The 19,396-nt window shown below is 38.6% G+C and overlaps 1 protein-coding gene across 3 annotated transcripts in view; it reads right to left on the bottom strand.

Moving 5' to 3' along the window:
• Positions 1 to 4,967: 4,967 nt before the first annotated feature.
• The window catches only part of LOC121512005 (arf-GAP with coiled-coil, ANK repeat and PH domain-containing protein 2-like), a 72,148-nt gene continuing 57,719 nt past the window's right edge, over positions 4,968 to 19,396 (bottom strand). For all 3 annotated transcript variants that reach the window (XM_041790931.1, XM_041790932.1, XM_041790933.1), the window contains 11 exons: positions 19,195 to 19,300; positions 18,685 to 18,893; positions 18,220 to 18,289; positions 18,001 to 18,095; positions 17,514 to 17,716; positions 15,915 to 16,007; positions 13,253 to 13,485; positions 12,947 to 13,056; positions 12,715 to 12,825; positions 11,835 to 11,896; positions 4,968 to 8,229 (listed from right to left, as the gene is read on the bottom strand). In XM_041790931.1, the coding sequence (XP_041646865.1) occupies positions 8,126 to 8,229; positions 11,835 to 11,896; positions 12,715 to 12,825; positions 12,947 to 13,056; positions 13,253 to 13,485; positions 15,915 to 16,007; positions 17,514 to 17,716; positions 18,001 to 18,095; positions 18,220 to 18,289; positions 18,685 to 18,893; positions 19,195 to 19,300 (1,396 nt within the window). In that variant the 3' untranslated portion in view covers positions 4,968 to 8,125. The remainder of the gene's footprint in view (positions 8,230 to 11,834; positions 11,897 to 12,714; positions 12,826 to 12,946; positions 13,057 to 13,252; positions 13,486 to 15,914; positions 16,008 to 17,513; positions 17,717 to 18,000; positions 18,096 to 18,219; positions 18,290 to 18,684; positions 18,894 to 19,194; positions 19,301 to 19,396) is intronic.

Genomic DNA, 19,396 nt, shown 5'->3' with positions numbered 1-19,396 from the left:
ACTAACCTAGTTTAAATAGCTTATTTTATTATCAAAGACACTTTGCAGAGGTTTTATTTTGCACAACTCATCCCTTGTGATATTTAGGCAGGGGTGTGGTTGACTTGACTAACAGCTGACTTAAGGCCCGCAGTACTTTTAATATGGTGACGGCCATCTATGGGCTTCAAAACTGAAACTAGAAACCAGCAGGTGACATCACTGAGGCTTTGTCCATGTTTCTACAATCTATGGCCACACATCAGTGGAAGCCATCATGGTTGCTTCAAACATCTGTTGTGATCTAACCAATAATAATATACCAATAAGAAATTTGTGAATGGGATTGGCCCTACCTGAATCAACATGGATGGAGACCTGACTGAGCCAGAGGGGAACCAGATTAACCAATGCGGCTTTAGTGTATTAATAGGCTCCTACAAATAAATATAGTATATATTATATATTTTGTATTAAAATGATTTACCCCATTTTATTAAAATGTTTATATTCAGCTGTCTTGAGGAGTTAGTGGTTGTATCTGTTAGTGACCCATTTATGGGACACCTTCAGGAGGCACAGCAGGTCCTCCATCTTTGTGCCTCATATGCTGCTTGTTTACTCAAACCTTTCTCTGACCCTCAGGCTAAAGTTTACTGTGTTGATGTTCACCCATCCCCTCTAAACCCAGATAGAGCTACTGATGTCAAAACAGTCTGAAGAGTTATATAATGGTTTTTGTCGTCGCTGGCATCCACCAGCAGTCTGAGGGCTGAATCTAATCTCTGGATTTCACTGACTCAGTACCTGCCTGAGCCTTTACACATGCACACGGTCAGTAACAACTGAAACTTCACTGGTATCTGTAAACTCACAAGTTTAGAGATGGGATTTCCATTGCTATGATTTCTAGGAAAAAAATGTTCATTTTTCTGTTATCATAAAGGCCTAAATACTTCATCAGGATTACAATATGTTTATCCCTGAGAAAAAGTAACATCAGTTAATGGAGGTATTTTAAACGATTTTTTAAGATGTACAATATCTGGACTCACATTGTCCTCAAATATCTCATAACTGTGGTTATTAAGGGAGAATACAGCTAATCATTTTCTGTTACGTAGTTCCCTGCAGTAACAGGAAATAAAACCAACAAATGTGGTTAATGTGCAGCAGAAAGAGAGAAGTTTACAGTCCTCTTGGTTCCCAAACAGCTGGACAGCAGACCTCCTCAGCTGCTGAGACCTGTTGGAAAAATTCACAGCTCACCATTATATTGACTGCTCTGTAGGGAAATGAAATAAAAGGAGGCAACTGGTTCAGTTCTTTGTAGGCAAAAAATGAAAAAGCAGAAGTTTTGAATATGAAGCTACAATGTGCAGTCTGCTGAAGACAGTCCATGTGCACGCACTTTGTTTAACACTCAGAAACCACCAGCTTTCCTCCTCTCCGGCATGGGAGAGGCTGAGGATGAGAACGACTATTCATGCAGCCTGTCCATTAATCAGCAGCATTTACACAATGCAGACAGAAGTATTTGGATCTCAGCACCAAAATATGAAAGCTGAACCTTTCATTTTCAGGGTGAAAACTGGATGAAGTAAATATTAACACTTGTGGATGAGGATGTGGAGGCCAGAACTGTGCTTAGACAGAGGAGGGGGGTTCTTTTTTACTCTGGATTTTGAGAAACACAAACATTTTTGGTGCAGGAGGAGGTGATAATTGATTTGATGAAGTATCTACTGCTTTTCATAATAACAGTCTTTATGAAGGGAGGTTTAAAACATCTATTTACTCCATGTCTAAGTGTGGAGAAATGAGTTTGGATGTTTTTTTGTTTTTTTTTATCCTGCAACTACTACATAGCGTGCACACTCAGATCTGTCATCCATTACCATAACACCTTAAACTTTCACGAATAAGTACACGCATAAACAACTTTAGACTTGCATTATTTGTATTTCACCAGTTTGAAAACCCCAAAACAAGACTCAAAGTATCAGGATGCCATTTTTATGTTTGTGTTAATTATCATTAAAATCTTAGACTAACAAAATTTACATTTTTGTTTCAAACACTACTTAACTAATTAAAAATAACTAAACTAACGTGAATCTTAACTCTTGTGTCACCACGTGTTTGAAAATGTCAGTGTCATTATTTCCTAGTTGTTTTAGTGGTCAATCTGGAACACAAGTACCAGCCAGACATGCAGGTTGAAAACCCGGATTACTAAGGTTATTGTACCATGGTAAAGGGAATAAAATGTTGATTTATTCAAAAAAATATTCTCTTATTTGTTGGAACACCATGAAATGATTTTGTGCAGTTTGTGTTTAAATAACCCTAGCGTTCAGTCACCACTGGACCCTGCATGGTGTTGAAATCAATCTGTTCAGACCTCTGAGACAGTCTCAGCTGCATGAAAGGAGCCTGGCTGTCCTCAGCCTTTTTCACATGAGGTTTTAATGGAGGGAAACGTCTCCAGCAGCGGCCCTTCACTTCTCCACAGGCAAGCAGACCGCACACTTCCTGGAAAAGGCTTGGTGGCCGAGGGTAGAAACAGGCAGAACGATAAATATCAGATGATCATTCAACACAAATTTATTAACTCGAGGCTGAATGTCTGAAATGAAAGTGATGAGGTTTAAAAATTGATTCAATAACACAAGATGGAAGATAGTTTTAGTTTTAGCAAGATGATCAGCTTTAAAGTCATCAAACATTAATTAAACCAAGAGAAGTGATTCTGATCATTTATTGAAACATACAGTGCATTCAGGAAGCATCCAGATCCCCTCCTTCACTTACTTCAATTTTGTTGTTAGAGCCTGATGCTACAGTTGATTAATTAATTTTTTTCAAAACTCAAATCCCCTCATGAAAAAGTGAAAACAGAATTTAAAAAAAAGTCAAATCCATAAAAAAAACCCCTGAAATATCACATTGACGTAAGTATTCAGACCCTTTGAAAAAAAAACTTGAAGTTTAGCTCAGGTTCCTCCCAGTTCTCTTGATCATTGCTGAGATGTTTCTACACTGACTGGAGTCCACCTGTGGTGAATTAAATAGGTGACATGATTTGGAAAGAAACACACCTCTCTATAGAAGATCTCACAGCTGGCAATACATATCAGAGCAAAAACCAAGCCATGAGGTCAAAGGAACTGCCTGCAGCTCAGAGGCAGGATTGTTGTGAGGCACAGATCCGGGGAAGGCTACACAAGAATTCTGCTGCACTGAAGGTTTCCAAGACCACAGCATCCTCCATAATCCTCAACTAGAATAAGTTTGACACAGCCAGGACTCTTCCAAGAGCTGGTCCAGCAAAACTGAGTAATTGTAGGAGAAGGGCCTTGGTAAGAGAGGTGACTAAGAACGGGATGGTCGCTCTGACTGAGCTCCAGAGATCCTGTGTGGAGATGGGACAAAGTTCCAGAAGGACAACCATCACTGCAGCCCTCCACCAATCTTGGCTTATGGCAGAATGGCCAGAAGCCTCTCCTTAGTGTGAAACATGAAAGCTCACTCTGAATTTGCAAAAAAACTCCACATGAAAGTGAAGTAGATCTCTGGAGTTCAGTCAGACTGACCATCAGGCAACAATCCTGATTTTTTCCCCCCAGTAAATTAGAAAAACAAAAATCTGTTTTCAGTTTGCCATGATGGGGTACTGGTAATACAATTTTTTCAAACTGCAGCATCGATCTACAATATAGCAAAACTGAATAAAGTTAAGGGGGTCTGAGTACTATTGGTACTGAGTATTTATTGGGGAAGTCATCTCACAAAATCCGCCATGCTTTGTTGGTGATGTGCATATTACTTAGCTTTGCTGAGCCCTTCTGTCATCACTTTAGAAATCACTGCATTAGAAAGACTAACACAGACCTACTTGAACAGAAACTAGTGGAGGCTTGAATTTCTCCTTTAATTATTTAATTAGTGCTGAAGTAACTGTCTGCATCTGAAGTGCTTCTCGTATGGTGAAGGTCAAAACTCATGTTTAAGGAGAACTGGTTCATTGTACAAACATTTTTTTAATGGGACAAAACTTTTATTCTTCCTTTAGGTAAAAAAGTTAAGTCTAGATATGACTTCAAAACTTTTATCATTCATTATCATACAGTGAAAATCTGCTTCAGCCACTGACCTCAACCTAAAAAGCTAATATGTAGCTGTGCTTTAGGAGGCTTCTTTTATGATCCCTTAGTTACATCACAGTTCACACGCAATGATGTGATGTGAGAGGAAGAGAAGCACACAGACTTATATACGAGTGTATACTTCATGTCCTCCTCACTTCCATGGAGGTGAATTATGATTGTGCTTTCATTTCATAAAAGTCTTTTAATGACTGTTAGTGTGAGGCAGACTAAACACAAGCAGTGGCTTTCTATATTCACATACAAACATAGACAGCCATAAGTCATTTCAAGTGGTGGGCACTGCTGACCTGCACGCTGCTCACAGAAACGGCTGCAGGAATAAACAGACTGTAATTTCAAACATGTTGGAAGGCTTGGCGATCATGTGGAGACCAGGGAAAGAAAGTAGGACACAAAAATGCTTTACATATAGAAAAAACAGTCCTATCTCAGGTTACTGTTGAAAATGTAACACTGAGGAGACTCAAACTTACATTAAGTTGTCTTTCAGCATCCAAGCATCATTTTCAGGTTGAACCCGTTCAATTTTTTCCTCTGAATACAAATCATGAGCGCCCTCTGCTGGACAGTGAGATTACACTTCTGTTTCTGCAAACCTTCTACCAGTAAAATGCATAAAAACAGTAATGAAATAGAAAAAAGGATCAGTCAGGAAAATAAGAAGCCTTAATTTAAAATCAAAAATACTCTGTTTGAAGACAATTTAATTTTCTCTTCATAAGTATTTACAGATAATCTAACCAACCATTTTGATAAAGACAATAAAATTAAACATTAAGAGAGGCAAAACTTTAAAAAAGAAACAGAGATAAAGCCATGGTTCTTATGTATTGAAGTTTATGTGAACATGTTACAGGTAGAATATACAGTACATGTATACTGGTTTACAGATGAACAATATAAAAATGAGCTAAAATCACCAACAGATACGAAGAACAGCATTTACAAAAGCTTATAAATGATTCAAGTACCACTAACTTTATACTTCACTTTCTCTGGAGAATTAAAAGCATCTGTACAAAATGTACAAGAATTGTATCCCATGTTGCACCAGGGCTGAAAGACTCCTTTGCACTTCATATCATATCTTATTATTGACTGTTAATAGAGAAGTGTTTTTAAGGCTCAAATGATGTATCCTGCAGAAGTGTACTGTCATTAAACTAGTTTAGATTTGAACATTTCACTGACTGTAAAATATATCTGAACTAAATCCACTTCTCCTCAAGTTCAAATGATGACTCACTTTAAACTCTGGCAGAACTTCTGCTATAATTTACCAAATATCAGGGGTCTTATTTATAAATGCTGGGCACCAAGTTTATGATCTATAAAAACAAAACTAACTGAAAAGTGTGCAGCAAACTAGCATTTATAATATTGAATCTATCATTTTAGTTTATACACTTGCCTATTGAGCCATATTCTACATTTTTATGTAAAAAGTTATTTATCTAAAAGAAATTAAGAAATCCCCAGAGTATTTATTCTCGCCTTCATAGACCTGGAGTGCAGGTGACGCAAATTTACACCATAAAGCATGAAACAACTGCAGACACGATATGGCCGATAGTGTTTTGAATATTTTTAAATTCTTTTAGTGTGATGTTTAGTTTGAACAAATGTGTGCAGTGAGGTGCAAAGCATGTATATATGCACTGCAGTGTCTGCTCTGCACACTCGGCACCTCTTCATCACCTGCAGTAATAGTCATACATTATGATAAATAGTGAATGTTTTGGCACTGCAGGAGACGTGCACGAATGCAGCAGCGATGTGGTGTCAGTATGTTTTTGTTTTATGACCCTCCTACTAGGGACAAATGATTCGGAAAAATAATCTAATTATGATTTTTTTTTCCCCCAATATTGCAATTGGGATTTATGTTTTTGTCTTTTAAGTTCCTTGAAAAAAAGACAAAATAAAAACCCCAGCAATAAATCATTTTATATTATAACAGAAATCATTTTTGGTGTCAACTGACACTTGAAGCATGCTGTGTCGTGCATAACATCTGCCTCAAAAAATGAATTTAACTGAAAATTGCAGATGGCCATACTGTGATTTAATCCAAATTTCAATTAATTGCCCGGCCCTCCCTCCTACTGTACTAATTAAATAAAATGTGTGGTTTAACCCTCCTTTTCATTCACAAACCCCTTGATTTCTGTGTCTAAAAGTTTTTGGGTTTTTTTCTGCCGGCTCATTTTGAACTATTTTTCATTCATGATGTGCTTTGCGTTGAGTTTTTATGTGAGTGTGTAGAAGTGAATTATGATCTATAAAGAGAGCACTGCGTGCAGGTGTACATGCACATGGGTTTATTAATCTGAAGAAGACTTCACACTATGGCAACTGAGTCTTCTTCAATCAAATCAGGCAGTTTTATTCTCCCCAGGCTTGGGTGTTCATGTCAGCCAGTCTGCTGTTGTCAAAGACTGAAACTTCTTTTTAGTTAGTTCTTTAAGCACAGATTTAAGTTTTAGTTAGGGGGTGTTTTTATTTAGTTTCAATTATCTAAAATTCTATTTTTATTTTAGTTTTAGTCAACTACAATAACTGCTGTTAACAGCCATCACATGCAGTTATCACAGTCTTCATAGTGAATGCTAATTTGCAACACCCATCTCTTGAAGGGCCTTTGTGAGATTTAAGGTAAAAAGGAGAATGTACACTTTCATGATGGAATCCATGGACTGTTTTATAAATGAGACCCCTGGACATTGTGAAAACTGTCACTACCAACTATCTGAAACTCCGAACTTAATGCAGCAGAAATTTTAGAGTGTTGTGTGGGTACATGTCACATCATTCATTTCAATAATCTGATGCATAATTTACAGAGTGTTTCATTGAACATTTCTGTTGTTGCAAAGCTAGTGCTATGGTTTGTATCCCCTCTTTAACTACACTACGTTTCCATTCAAACCAAAAAAACAAGGATTTCATGAGGAAGGTTTTCAGGGAGCACCTTTAACCACATTAACCACTTCCTTGAAAAAAACGTTGCACAAAAAATACAGCGCTACCCATATTTCTAGTCCATAGTAAAGTTGAGCTTCTGTTTTTTAACTTATTATTCTCATATCAGTATGAGAATAAGACTTGTTTAACGTAACTGAACCTATTTAATATTAAAAAAAAAAACATTAATGCTAAAAGACTAATATCCTCACAGACGTACTGCAGGTACTAATGTGACGAGATGAAAATTTCAGATTTAGTTAAAAATAACCAACGTTTAAAATAGAAAAATGTCTTTGTATTTGACATTACAGAAGCATTACTAACAGGTTTACTTCTATAATCACTGTACATGGTTAAACACGTCAAAGATTTACCAGCATAACTGGTAAAAATCAGTGGTGATTTAAGACACAGGGAAATCAGACTGCCGTGTATACGCTGCAGAGAGAGCTAAAGCAAGAAGAAAAGATCCTGTAGCATTTGTGTATGTTTAAAAAGAGAATCCTACTGCAAAGACTAAGTATTTAGAAGTTGAAATGGAGTATTTAACAGTCAGTTAAACACTAATATTTTTTATTTCTGATGCAATTTGATTTGTTCTTAATATACTAAAAATGTTTGAACTTTTCATCAGAAAGTGTGACAAGTGAAGCAAAATAAGTGACAGCCTTAGAGGCTGCTCTTCTTTCAGACTCAGATCAATGCTTTTTTCAAATTTTGCACCTTTTAAAGGCTCCAACACTGTACCATTGACTAACTAGTCCAACTGGGAAGGACAGAGGTTGTAAGAAGTTTCCTCCAAACTCACATGAAATGCCTTCATCAAAAACAGCCACAAGTTGATTTAATAAAATCCAGGAAGCTTTTTCCATTTGAGATGTGTTGACATGATTCCAGCTGTGGCGGCTCTGCTCTGATGATCTTTGATGTTTCTTCAGACATCGTTTTGTCTTTCTGTTGTTTGTGGACAGTGTCTTTGAGTGCTAGAGGATGGTGTAGTTGTTATGTCAAGGTCTTTGTGGGTCATACTGCTGGTAGCGGTTCAGCTTGTCCGGGTCGTTTGAGGCCATGTGGGTGAAATCCTGGAAAATGTCCTGGTAGGTTTCATCGCCTGTAGGAGAAACATGAACAGAAGACTTTAATAAATGGAAAAACCAGGGAATTCACAAACATTGCCAACAAACATTAATTTCCCCCCTTTTTCTCAAACTTAATTTTAACTATTTGAAGGGGAAAAACTCACATTTCTTCCCTTTTTTGTCAAGCAAATCTTTTACAAAAATTCTGGATTTAAGAGCTCTGTTCTGCACAGTAGGTGAAAATAGTTCAACTGCAGTAAAAAATCCTTTTTGGGATGCACACTACATCTTCTCCTGGCTCATTTCTACCAAATAAGACTTCACTGCAACAATTATCTTCAATTAAATAGTACTCAAAAAGTCTAAACAGTGTAACAAACAGAAATTTTATGTGCCATTATGCAGGTGCACAGCAGGATAAAAATACCAACAGAGAGCAGGGCTCATGCATACAGACAGTATCATCAGCACAAGAATGAAAAAGAAAATGTCGCCCATACCTGTCAGAGTGTCAGCGAAGCTCGAAAAATGAAACAGAACAATGCAGAGGCAGAACAAAAGGAATAATAGAAGAAACAAAATGGAAAAATATTCAAGGAAAAAACAGCCAAAGAGCTCTTCCTAAGCAACCGGAGAGAAACAACTCAGAAATAAAAGACAAGCCCACAGAGAGTCATTTTGTTAACAACTGTATTGTGTTTAAAGTGCAGGAGTTATGTACAAAAATACAGTTGTGTTGGGCTCAGCACCCCCAAAGAAAAACAAAGAGAACAGAAGAAGAAGGCACAAACTCTGGGGAGGAGAGTGAGAAATGAAAAGCAGTGTGAATTTACAAGAAGAAAGAGAGCATCGTTAGAGAGAGGCGGTTCCCACTCTGTTTTGGGGTTTTAGAATCAAATTTAAGAAGACAAGAAATCATTAAAAACAATATATTTATGAAAATTAGTCAAATATTTGTTAAAAAAAAAAAAGTCCTCTTTATGTTGCATAAAGCAATGTTTAAACTAACAATAAAAGAGAGCAACCCACAGACTGAGAACCACCGCCTTCTCTACAGGAAATCTGACAGACACTTGAATTAAACTGCATTTTTAAAAAAAAACTGAGGAGAAGGATTGATGAGGTCTGTTTACCTCATACTAACTGCTCTGAAAAATCGCTAATCAGTCCTTTAACCAGACAACACACATTCATTACTGAGATACTCCAGACACATTCATCTGTCTGCTCTAAACATCAGTGCTTGGGTGCCCGTTGTTGACGAAATATTTCCTTACCATGACCATTGCACTCAGTAACACAAAAATATAAAGACAATTACAAAAACTAAGTGTCATTCTTTGTCATTCAGGTCCAAACATTCCTGACTTAGTTTTAAAAAGCAGAAAAAGGCTTTTCCACTTCTTAAAAAAGCAGCGTTCAGGCTAATAACAGTCCGGCTACCAAAAAGGTAGCATGTCTAGCCCTCGATATGAGATCATTAAATCTTCAGCATGAAATGGATAACATTTATGTTGCCCATAAATGCACTAGTCCCTTTTTCTTACAATCTAAAAAAAGCCCCCCCCCCATGTCTACTCTAAAAACTCATGTGCAAACACAATCACAACACAATCTCTGCTCTAATGACTGAATGCATCCCCACACTAGACAGCCAATCAAACCATCTTTTACTGTTCTGACAGCACCAGGATGTGCCTTTTTAACGTGAATATGAAATAAATCAAAGTGCTTTGGTGCCCACAGAGGGTTTGGGCTTCATGGAACGGAGATAAGGGGTGTAACTGAGGTGTGTTTCAATAATTCATTTACCAACAATACGCTGAGCCTTGTCTTCTTTAAGAATCTATCTGTTTTTGTGACGCTCACATGTAAGTAGGTTCAATATCAGTTAAAACTAGCAGATCGTCTACACATGGTTACATTTGTCTATACTATTGCACTTGTTGCTTGATGATGCACCATCTTCAGATGGTTTATTAATATTTGATTTTTTTAAAAAAAAGCTAACATTCAATACAATCAATGCCTCCCTCATCTTACAATTCAGGATTTCCCATAAGTACAGGCAATGCACATTTAAACAACTGATATCCAAGACACAGTATTGTCATACCAGGAAGTAAATATCACACCATTTAAACAGAAAAGCAAGGATGTGAACACAGAGCCCCTCATGGCACTCACTCCTGTGCAACCAGTCACTCCTACCACTGCTAATTCAGACTATAAAGAAATGTATGTATGCACATCATTTACAACATTTACAGGAAGTATACTCATTATATGGCTCCTACGTTTATAAAAGAGAACTGCTCTAAAATAGACTTTTTTCTGATCAGGCATGTCACAACAGCAAGATGCATCATGTTTGAACATCAAGAAGTAAACAGGCCTTGAATAGGGTTAAGACTTCAAATAAGAACCATACAATCACAGGAAAAAGGTACAGTAGTTGCATAACTGTTAAAAGGAATGTGCATAAACAAATCACACAGGTCAATTTAAAATCAAAGTTTTGAAGACAAACGCTGTACCTGTCTGGACTCATCTGATGATAAAAAAAGTCATTCAAATGTCATATTTATTGCCAGATAGTGGAAATTCCTGTAACTTTGAGGTCTGAGTTTCACTGAATACTGTTGGCAGTTACTGAGTAGCTGTTATTTTTTGCTAAAACACTGAGACTGAGAACAGAGACACAATTCTGATAAAAAAGTGAGAAGTAATCAAGCCCAAAAATCCTTACTGAACACCTCTAAACCAGAGGAAATCAGCTGATTGAAAAATTAAAGGGAAGAGGTTCAGACTGGCTAGTAAAAAGTGACAGTTTTTCTTCTGATTTTGTGCTATCATCATATTTACATTAATAACAGTCACTTTTTTCAAAGTGCCGATGTTCCACTTTGGAACAAAAATCTTCAGTAACGTCCACAGTTGATGGCTTTAGCTCGGTCACACTGATACAGTCTAATACTTGATGCTGTACAACAATGAAGTGCAGCGAGCCAGGGATGGAGGTTTCACTCAGTACAGCAGGAAACGGGAGCACAACTGATGGAGATAAGCTCAGCACAATTCAACCACGTAAACAGAATTTATCCTTTATCTAAAGAAGAAAAAAAACAGCCTCATCCTGCAGGGCTTCAATGTCAAAATTATTTATTGAACCAAAGTGATTTTTCAAGAACTGCTGCTCTTCATCAGACTAAAAGACCTTTTAGTTTGATGAGTAGCTGCACCAACGTCACTCTGGTGTGATAAATTATTTGAAAATTTGAGCTCTGTAGTACGCAGGTTGTTTTCTGTTTCCTCCATGTTGTCCTCTTTGCCTCAGCACTTGCCCACTTTGGTTTGGATGTGTATGTTCACACCGTCCAATACCAAAAGAAGCCCCAAATTTACAATCATATCACTGACTCTGAATATTGTTATTCATCCAATTACTTTGTAGTTTCAATGTCAGTTCTGACACCTGTTGTAATATTTCCTGTGCTGATCTTATTTTAACAGTTTTCTGCTCCTGTGTTTACAATGGCATCAGATGGTGACTAAGTTTCATCCAGCTGCAGGCTAATAAACTCCTGCATGCACTTTCTGTACTGCATCTCGGTTGGGCTGTTGGTGTTATATTGACCTGACTGACTGTAGGGCCCCTCCGCCTCTCGCATCTCCTCGTTCATCTTGGCCAGTCGCAACCTGGGGATGAGGAGAAGAGCAAGGAGGTCACAGATGAATCAAAGTTAAAGAGCTGCATGTAAGTATTAAATTTCACTCTAATAATTACCACGTACTTTTCAATCACAGCAGGTTTATGCCCATTAAGAAAACCCCTCAATTAACACTCAGCTCTGATGAATAATTTAACCTTAAGGCTAAATAATATATTTTTTTAAATTTAGTACAGACAAACTGTGAATTGTACTCTATTTAATTTATCAGTCGTGTTTATTAGGTTCTTTACTTATCTTCTCAGTTAGTTAAGTGACAATAACGAGATGACTCTTTCTTCGATCGAGAATATGTATTACATTAGCCCCCATGAACATTTTATGTTTACTACATCCCAAGGGCTTTTAAACAGAACAAGAACTTTTTAACACAGCTTTTCCAAACATCTCAGTTTTATTTTGGATTCTTAAATTATTTTATTTTGCTCATAGAAACAAAATTATTTGACAAAAACTAAACACTACCAAGATCTAAATTATTACCCCCTTTACATTTTAAATAAGCCTATACAACAACTTAAATAGTCAAAATTACTATCCTAACGAAACAAACCAATACATGAGGCCTTTACATGTAATATAACATCAGTACCACAACAAACATCCTTAATGGAGGTCGATTTCATCTTAAAGAAGACATGGAAACTCTCAGGGTTCGATACAAACTCTGGTTGTGCGTTGATGTCGTGTTTCAGAGTGCGGAGTCTCAAACATAATTCTACTTAGAAATAGATTTTTACACAGAAAAAACGCTGACAACAGCAAGGATATGAGAGAAACACTCACAGCGTGACAATGTCTGCGTTGGCTGCCTCCACTGCTATCGTCAGGGGTGTTTTCTCGTCAATGTCTGCAGCATTTTGATTGGCTCCTCTTTTTAAGAATAAACACACTTGTCTAATTGGAAGAGAAAGTTTGGTCAGTATTAGAAAGTTTCTCACAATCTGGGCTGCAACAATTCTTGTGGTACTCAATTTAAGTTTCACGTAGTAATGATAATGAGAAATCTCAGGCAAACCCTGTGTGTCCAAGCATGGTAGCGTGATGAAGCGGTCCTCTGCCCTGAGCGTCCTGTTGGTTCACATTAGCTGCATTTTGGAGCAGAAACTCACAGGTCACCAGCGATCCCTGAAAATTAAACATCAAAATTGGAAAATTTGGCTAGAACTGAATTGGGTCAAGATTATTGTTTTGAAAGGCTGTTTATTTGACTATTTGACTTGTTTTTTATAATCCAACATTTTGTGGATGGACATAAATTGCCACTGCTGGTCTTTAAACCTACAGAATCTTAAAAGACTGAAAAGCCTGCAAGAACCCTCACCCCCTGCACTGCCATGATAAGAGGTGTCCTCTTGTCGTCCTCTGTGTTGACCCAGTTGACCTCGGCTCCATGGGCTAGAGCCTCAGCCATGTCAGGCAGGCTGCGGGCACATGAGGCCCAGTAGAGCTGTAGACCTGGGCTGTACTCCTTAGGCTCATAGAAAACCACCTCCTTACAGGGGGACGGAGGAGGCAGTGTGGCAGGCATGGGCATGGGCGGAGACTCTGCAGCTTCTGAAACGTATAAGCAGTGAATAAAGTCAGTTAGCTGTAGAGTTACAAACCTCTAACCACTTGCAATTTATACTCTTTACATTAGCAATGAATAAGAAGTCAAGTTTCGCAGTGTAAAATCAGTTTAATAAAGATTTTCTTTTAATTAATAACTATTAAAAACATCTCAAATCTCTGCTAATTGGAAAGTTCATTCTTTTCTCATAGTGCTGTATCACAAAAATACTTTCGAGACTGAAGATATTTTCCAAGGAAATTTTTTAATACTGGAAAAGTCTTTAAGATCAGGTGCAAATCCAACTGGTAGCTTTGAACATATGGTGGTGGTCCATCTTTTTTTTCTTCTAATTTAAGATACAGAGGATGGTCAATAAAAATATGTTCATGTGTTTCAGAGAGTACAAGACAAACTGTCAAAAGTGATGGCTTCTATTTAACAACGGATCCTAAATTGGATTGAGGTCTTGGCTTTTGACTCAACCTCTCCAGAACATTCACCTGGTTGTCTTCAAACCATTTAGGTGCAGCTTTATCTGTATGCTTCAGGTCATTGTCTTGCTGAAAAATACATCTTCTCTCTAGCTGTAGTTCTCTTGCAGACTGAATTATATTGCCCTCCAACATTTTCCTATATACTGCCAAATTCATTCTATCCTTCATTTTACCCTTTCAAGCCTTCAGGGGCTGGCTGCCCAAAAACATCCCCACAGCATGATGCTGCCACCAACATGCTTCACAGCGAGGATGGTGTGTTTGTAGTCATGCGCAGTGTTTGGTGTCCGCCAAACATAGCACCTTGTATGATGGCCAAAAAGCACCTTTTTGAGATTCTACAGTAGTTTTCTTCAACATAGGCTTTCTCTTTGCCACTATCCCATAAAGGTTTAACTGATGAAGAACCCAGGTGACAGTTTTTGTATGCCGAGTCTCTTCCATCTCAGCTGCTAAAGTTTTAACTCCTTCAGAGTAGTCATAGCTGTCTTGGTGGCCTCTCTCTCCGTCTCTGTCTTGCATGGTCACTCAATTTGTGAGGACAGCCTGATATCAGCAGATGTGCCATATTCCTTCCAGTTCTTGAAGATGGATTTAATTGAACTCCAGATAATGTTCAGTGCCTTGGATTTTTTTGTATCCATCCCCTGACTTATACTTTTCTATACTTTACCTTATACCTTTTCTCTGAGTTGCTTGGAGTGTTCTTTTGTCTTCATGGTGTAATGGTAGCCAGGAATACTGATTAACCAGTGACTGGATCTTCCAGACACAGGTGTCTTAAAACTACAATCGCTTGAGACACATTCAGTGCACTCATGTGATCCCCATATCATTGTGAGACTACTAACCTCCAATTTCCACATACAGCGACCGCATCTCGATCCACCGACAAATCGTACTACGGAGCAAATCACTCCCTCTCCAGTCAATCAGAGCAGTTCCACAGCTGGTGCTCCATAATGGCAGTGGCACGTGCCTGGAGCACCACTTTGCTCTGCTTTGTTCAAGATACGCTGGAGGTCTATTTTCAGCGCTGGCCGCTGTCAAACCACATCAGTCAGAAAGCTCCAAAAAAGGAAGTCACACATATAGACTATTCCGTTCTTTCAAAACACAACATAATGCACGGACTCCCGGTTGTAAATCATCACTTTATCAACATTACGTCTCATCCTGCAGAAAGAGCCTGACCTGAGAGGTCAGTTGGTCACAGAGCTACAACGACACCATTGACAAGGAAAAGTTACCTTTTGAGGACATTTAGCCAAAGAATTTTACACAAAACCACACATCATTTAAGCAAACATTAACCTTTTAACTTCCTAATGTAGTCACCCAATGGTGAAAGCAATATCATGGGCTTACACCAAAAAGAATGATAAATTAAGCCCAAAGGGAAAACAGTCTGCTGTTGAAATACTATTCCTGCATGAACTTGCAGTTCTCCAGTGATTTCTGCCTGCTGATCAGGGCTGTGCCGTGGCACAGTCACCTTAGGGGCGTGGTGCAGTCGTCCTATGTGGAAATTGCGGTTCACACCGATGGCTAGACCTCTGTTTAATTAGATCAATCACTTTAAAGGGGATGAATATTTATGCAATCACTTATTTTACATTCCATATTTTCATTTAATTGACATTACTTTGTAGAAATCTTTTTTTCACTTTGACATTCAAAAAGTTTGTCTAATCCTTTTTTTAAAATAGCCAAATCTTATTGACCATGATTGATTTATAAAATAAATAATAGGGTAAAACATTAAAGAGGGTGAATACTTTTTATAGGACCTGTATGCTAAACTGATAAATAACTTTTTAAGCTAAAATCTATTAATGCTGATGTCATGCCGACAATATTTTGCATCCCTAATTTAAACAGGTATGGATTTTTTTGTGATGACAGAGCTGTGTTGTCCTAATGTGTTTACTTCTTACCTGCATCTGCCAGGCTGTTATTGGAAGGGGTGTTGGCCAGCATCTCCCTGCTCCCATCAGCACTGTTCTGGATGCCGCTGTCTGCACTTTTTACTGTGAAACAAAGAGTCTGAGTCACTATATGTACAACAGGGCACAGATCCCATTCAGTGTTAATTTTAAAGGAACACCTTCCTGCTGATTAGTTTTTGAGAAAGAAGTTAGCAGATTATTACACTAAGAATTTTTGTGTTTTCAACCTAATGCAATAGCCAGAAAGATAATCCTTATATTTCTACAGTATTCACAAGATACCAGCAGAAATCAGTGGAAACAACTGAATAAGATATCAGCACCATCATCTTATGTTTCAGGTCCCTAAATGCCAAAAAAAGGATGAGACAGATAAAAATGGAAGTACCAGACACTGTAAAGAACCATGTGAGGTAGAATCACATCCCACAACCATTGAAAAACAAAACATGGTACACTCAGCAATGCTTTTTGTATGAAGGGGTGTTTGTAGGAAGGACTGGATGAGGAAGGAACAGAAGAGTGGATGAAGGGTTGTTAGTCCACAGCCCAAAAGCAGTAAACAGAAATGGACAGAGGTGAAGGAGAAGCAAGCGAAACACTGCATTTAGTACTTACTGCTCCTGAGCTTGGAGGAGTTGTCAAAGTAGGAGAAGAGCGAGTCAAGCTCATCAGGACAGAAGAGAGAGTCACGGCGGGCCTCCAAGCCGCTGGCAACAGCTATGTTAGGGAGGATGGGAGTGTGGAAGTACGAAGGTGGAGGGTGTTAATTGGGTTGTGTGATGATGGTGGTGGTGGTGGTAGTGGGTTTAGGGAGCAGAGGTTAGTACAGAAGCACAGAACAGCCAGGGAGGATAGAAGAGAGAGAGTGATGATGATGAGAAAGAGGAGAGCAGGGCAGAAGCAGAAATAGTTAGACTACCAGCTCAGGACACTGGAGGAGACACTACAAGAAGCAATGGGAGGCAGAGAGGGCTAGGACATACGCTGTTCACAGAGAACATACAGTATGCCAGTGTGTGGACACTTCTCCACACGGTGCAAAAATATCAAAGACCATACAATAGAAAAGCATCAAAAAGACTCGGGTTTTTGTCCTCTTCATACTGTGTAGTTATGTTTCTAAAGATGCAAACTAAATCTATGTACGTTGGGTTTGGTTGTAGAAGTTTTTAAAGAAAAACAAACCACAGAGACAACTAAGAAAATAAACTAAAAATGAGTAAGAACAAACTATGAATACTATTAACTTTTAATGAGTTTCCTGGTTGGGATTTTTGAATGATTTTGTTTTCATTAAGATCAGAGCTGAGGGAACGGTCTCATATAGCAGTGGCTCTCAAATGGTGTGCCTTGAGGCAAGTCTTGGGGTGCCTTGGGAATTTGGACAAACATACGCTGTTACAACAACTATACAATATAATGATACCATAACGTGTAAAAGGGGCTATTTTGCGTGAATATGAATGTGGTGTCCCTTGTGATTCTGAGTTCATCTTAGGTGTCCCTTGGGCAGAAAAAGTTTGAAATCCACTATTATATAGCATGTTGTTTAAGATGTGATGTGTTTGCTTTTATTGTACTAACCTGACTGTCCAGAGACGTTTGAGCCCGGCCTGAGTTTAGGCGTGGGCGGTGGTGGTCTTGGGGGCAGATGTTCAGAGCTGCTGCTCAGCCTCTTCTCCTGTTTGCTCAAAGAAACCACTTTGTTGCGAAGCTCCTCGTCTGATGGCCGACGGACGAAACGCCGGTCAACATATTTGGCTTTGATGTAGGCCTCAACCTCATGTCTGTTGGGAAAATTGTATTGTTTTTGGTTGATGAATAAAATAAAGGATAGAAGTTGACAATTAGGCTATAATTTGACTTAAAGTTAAACTTCTCAAACAAGCTCAACTCCATCCACACAAACAGTGGGATGTGCAACTTCCCCAAATCAGCCAAAAGACTAATTTTCATCATAGAAAGGTTACAATAAACGAACAAATCTTTTTAATGTAAACTTTATTCATCGTTTTCTGGTGCAAAGATCTCCTTTTCTGTAAATACTGAATAGCTTTTGTCAGTTCTGTACCTTTGATCTCCTGGTTGTGGTTTTCTGGCACCCAACTCCTCTCGCCGAGCCTCATAGATCTGGTTGATCACTCCATTTCCCAGTTCACACATTAACTGTACAAACACACCAAATGCATTTGGAGAAAAAATAAATCATAATTGAGCTGTTATCAAACCAACAGCTTAAGTTTGAAATGAAAAAGTATCTTTTTTAGCACATTATCTATCGCTCACCCACCTTTAAAAGTTCTGGCTCCCATGTATCCAAAGTCAACGAGCGAACCTTGGAGAAATGCACTCCCAGACTCCTGCAGGTAAAATAAGCATTGAAGAGAAATTGGTTAATTATGAGCGTAGTTTCAACACTGGCCACAAGGTGGAAACTGGGGACAACAAAAACAGGGTCTGCCAAAGTAAAGCCAGCAAAAAATAAATAAATAAATGAAGCAATTCTTTAGAAATTAAAAATGTCTATGGTTATGGAATCGCTATTAAAATCCAGACTTTTTTCTTTGTAGTGAGGAAGATTCTATTTTTTTCATCTTATTTATTTTCTCTTTAAAATTGCATATTTCATCTCATCTCCTTCATGTCTCTTTGTTACAGTGGGTTAGCAGTTGCTGCTTTATGTGCTGAGCTATTTGCACACTAATCATTGAAAGACATCATTAGGATTAGCCTCAGAGACAGGGGAGTACTATACCTGTGAATACCAGAACATTGTATGCAGAGGGTGATGCCCAGATTGATGCTGGCCCAACGAGGGTCTGGCTGCCCACAGTCACAGCAGCAGGCGTTGCCCGGGATGGCCAGGACCTTCTGCAGAGCGCTCTCTCCTTTCAGTGATCGCTCCTTTGGCTCTCCACCAGAGTCCAGGCTCCCTGTCGATGTGGATGACTTTCTGTCCAGTTTCTAACACAAGAGTAATGGGGAAGGCTCAGAAATCCAGAGTTTTTAGGGATTTATTGAGAGGCACGGGATGAAATTAAACAGGCTGAAACTCTATCCTTGTTGAGAAACTGAGGCACAGTAGCAGGAAAAACCAACAGGCTACTCATGGGAAAAATTATACAGAAAAACTAAAGATAAATAATGGGAAAAGAAACAAGTGTTATGTATATAAACGAAAACTAAACACACGCCTTAATAACCAACTGATTTATTTGAGAACCTCTTACATAATCCACCAAGACTCAGCGTGTTTGGTTTTTACCTCTCCATCATCTCCCTTGTCTCTGAAGGCGGTAGCAATGCTGTTCTGGACTGCTTTGATCCAGGCCTGTCGCAGCTTCTCCGAGTCTGCCTGCATCATGCAGCTCCTGTTGGGGCACACAAGCATCACACAACTGCTGTCTGCTGTATGTCAGTGCGTGTGAATGTGGTAGGAGGAAGCTACACATCTACTCCACCTTCCC

This window comes from Cheilinus undulatus, linkage group 7 (assembly GCF_018320785.1).
Source record: "Cheilinus undulatus linkage group 7, ASM1832078v1, whole genome shotgun sequence".
Lineage (NCBI taxonomy): Eukaryota > Metazoa > Chordata > Actinopteri > Labriformes > Labridae > Cheilinus > Cheilinus undulatus.
This window is presented reverse-complemented; position numbering and strand designations above follow the sequence as displayed.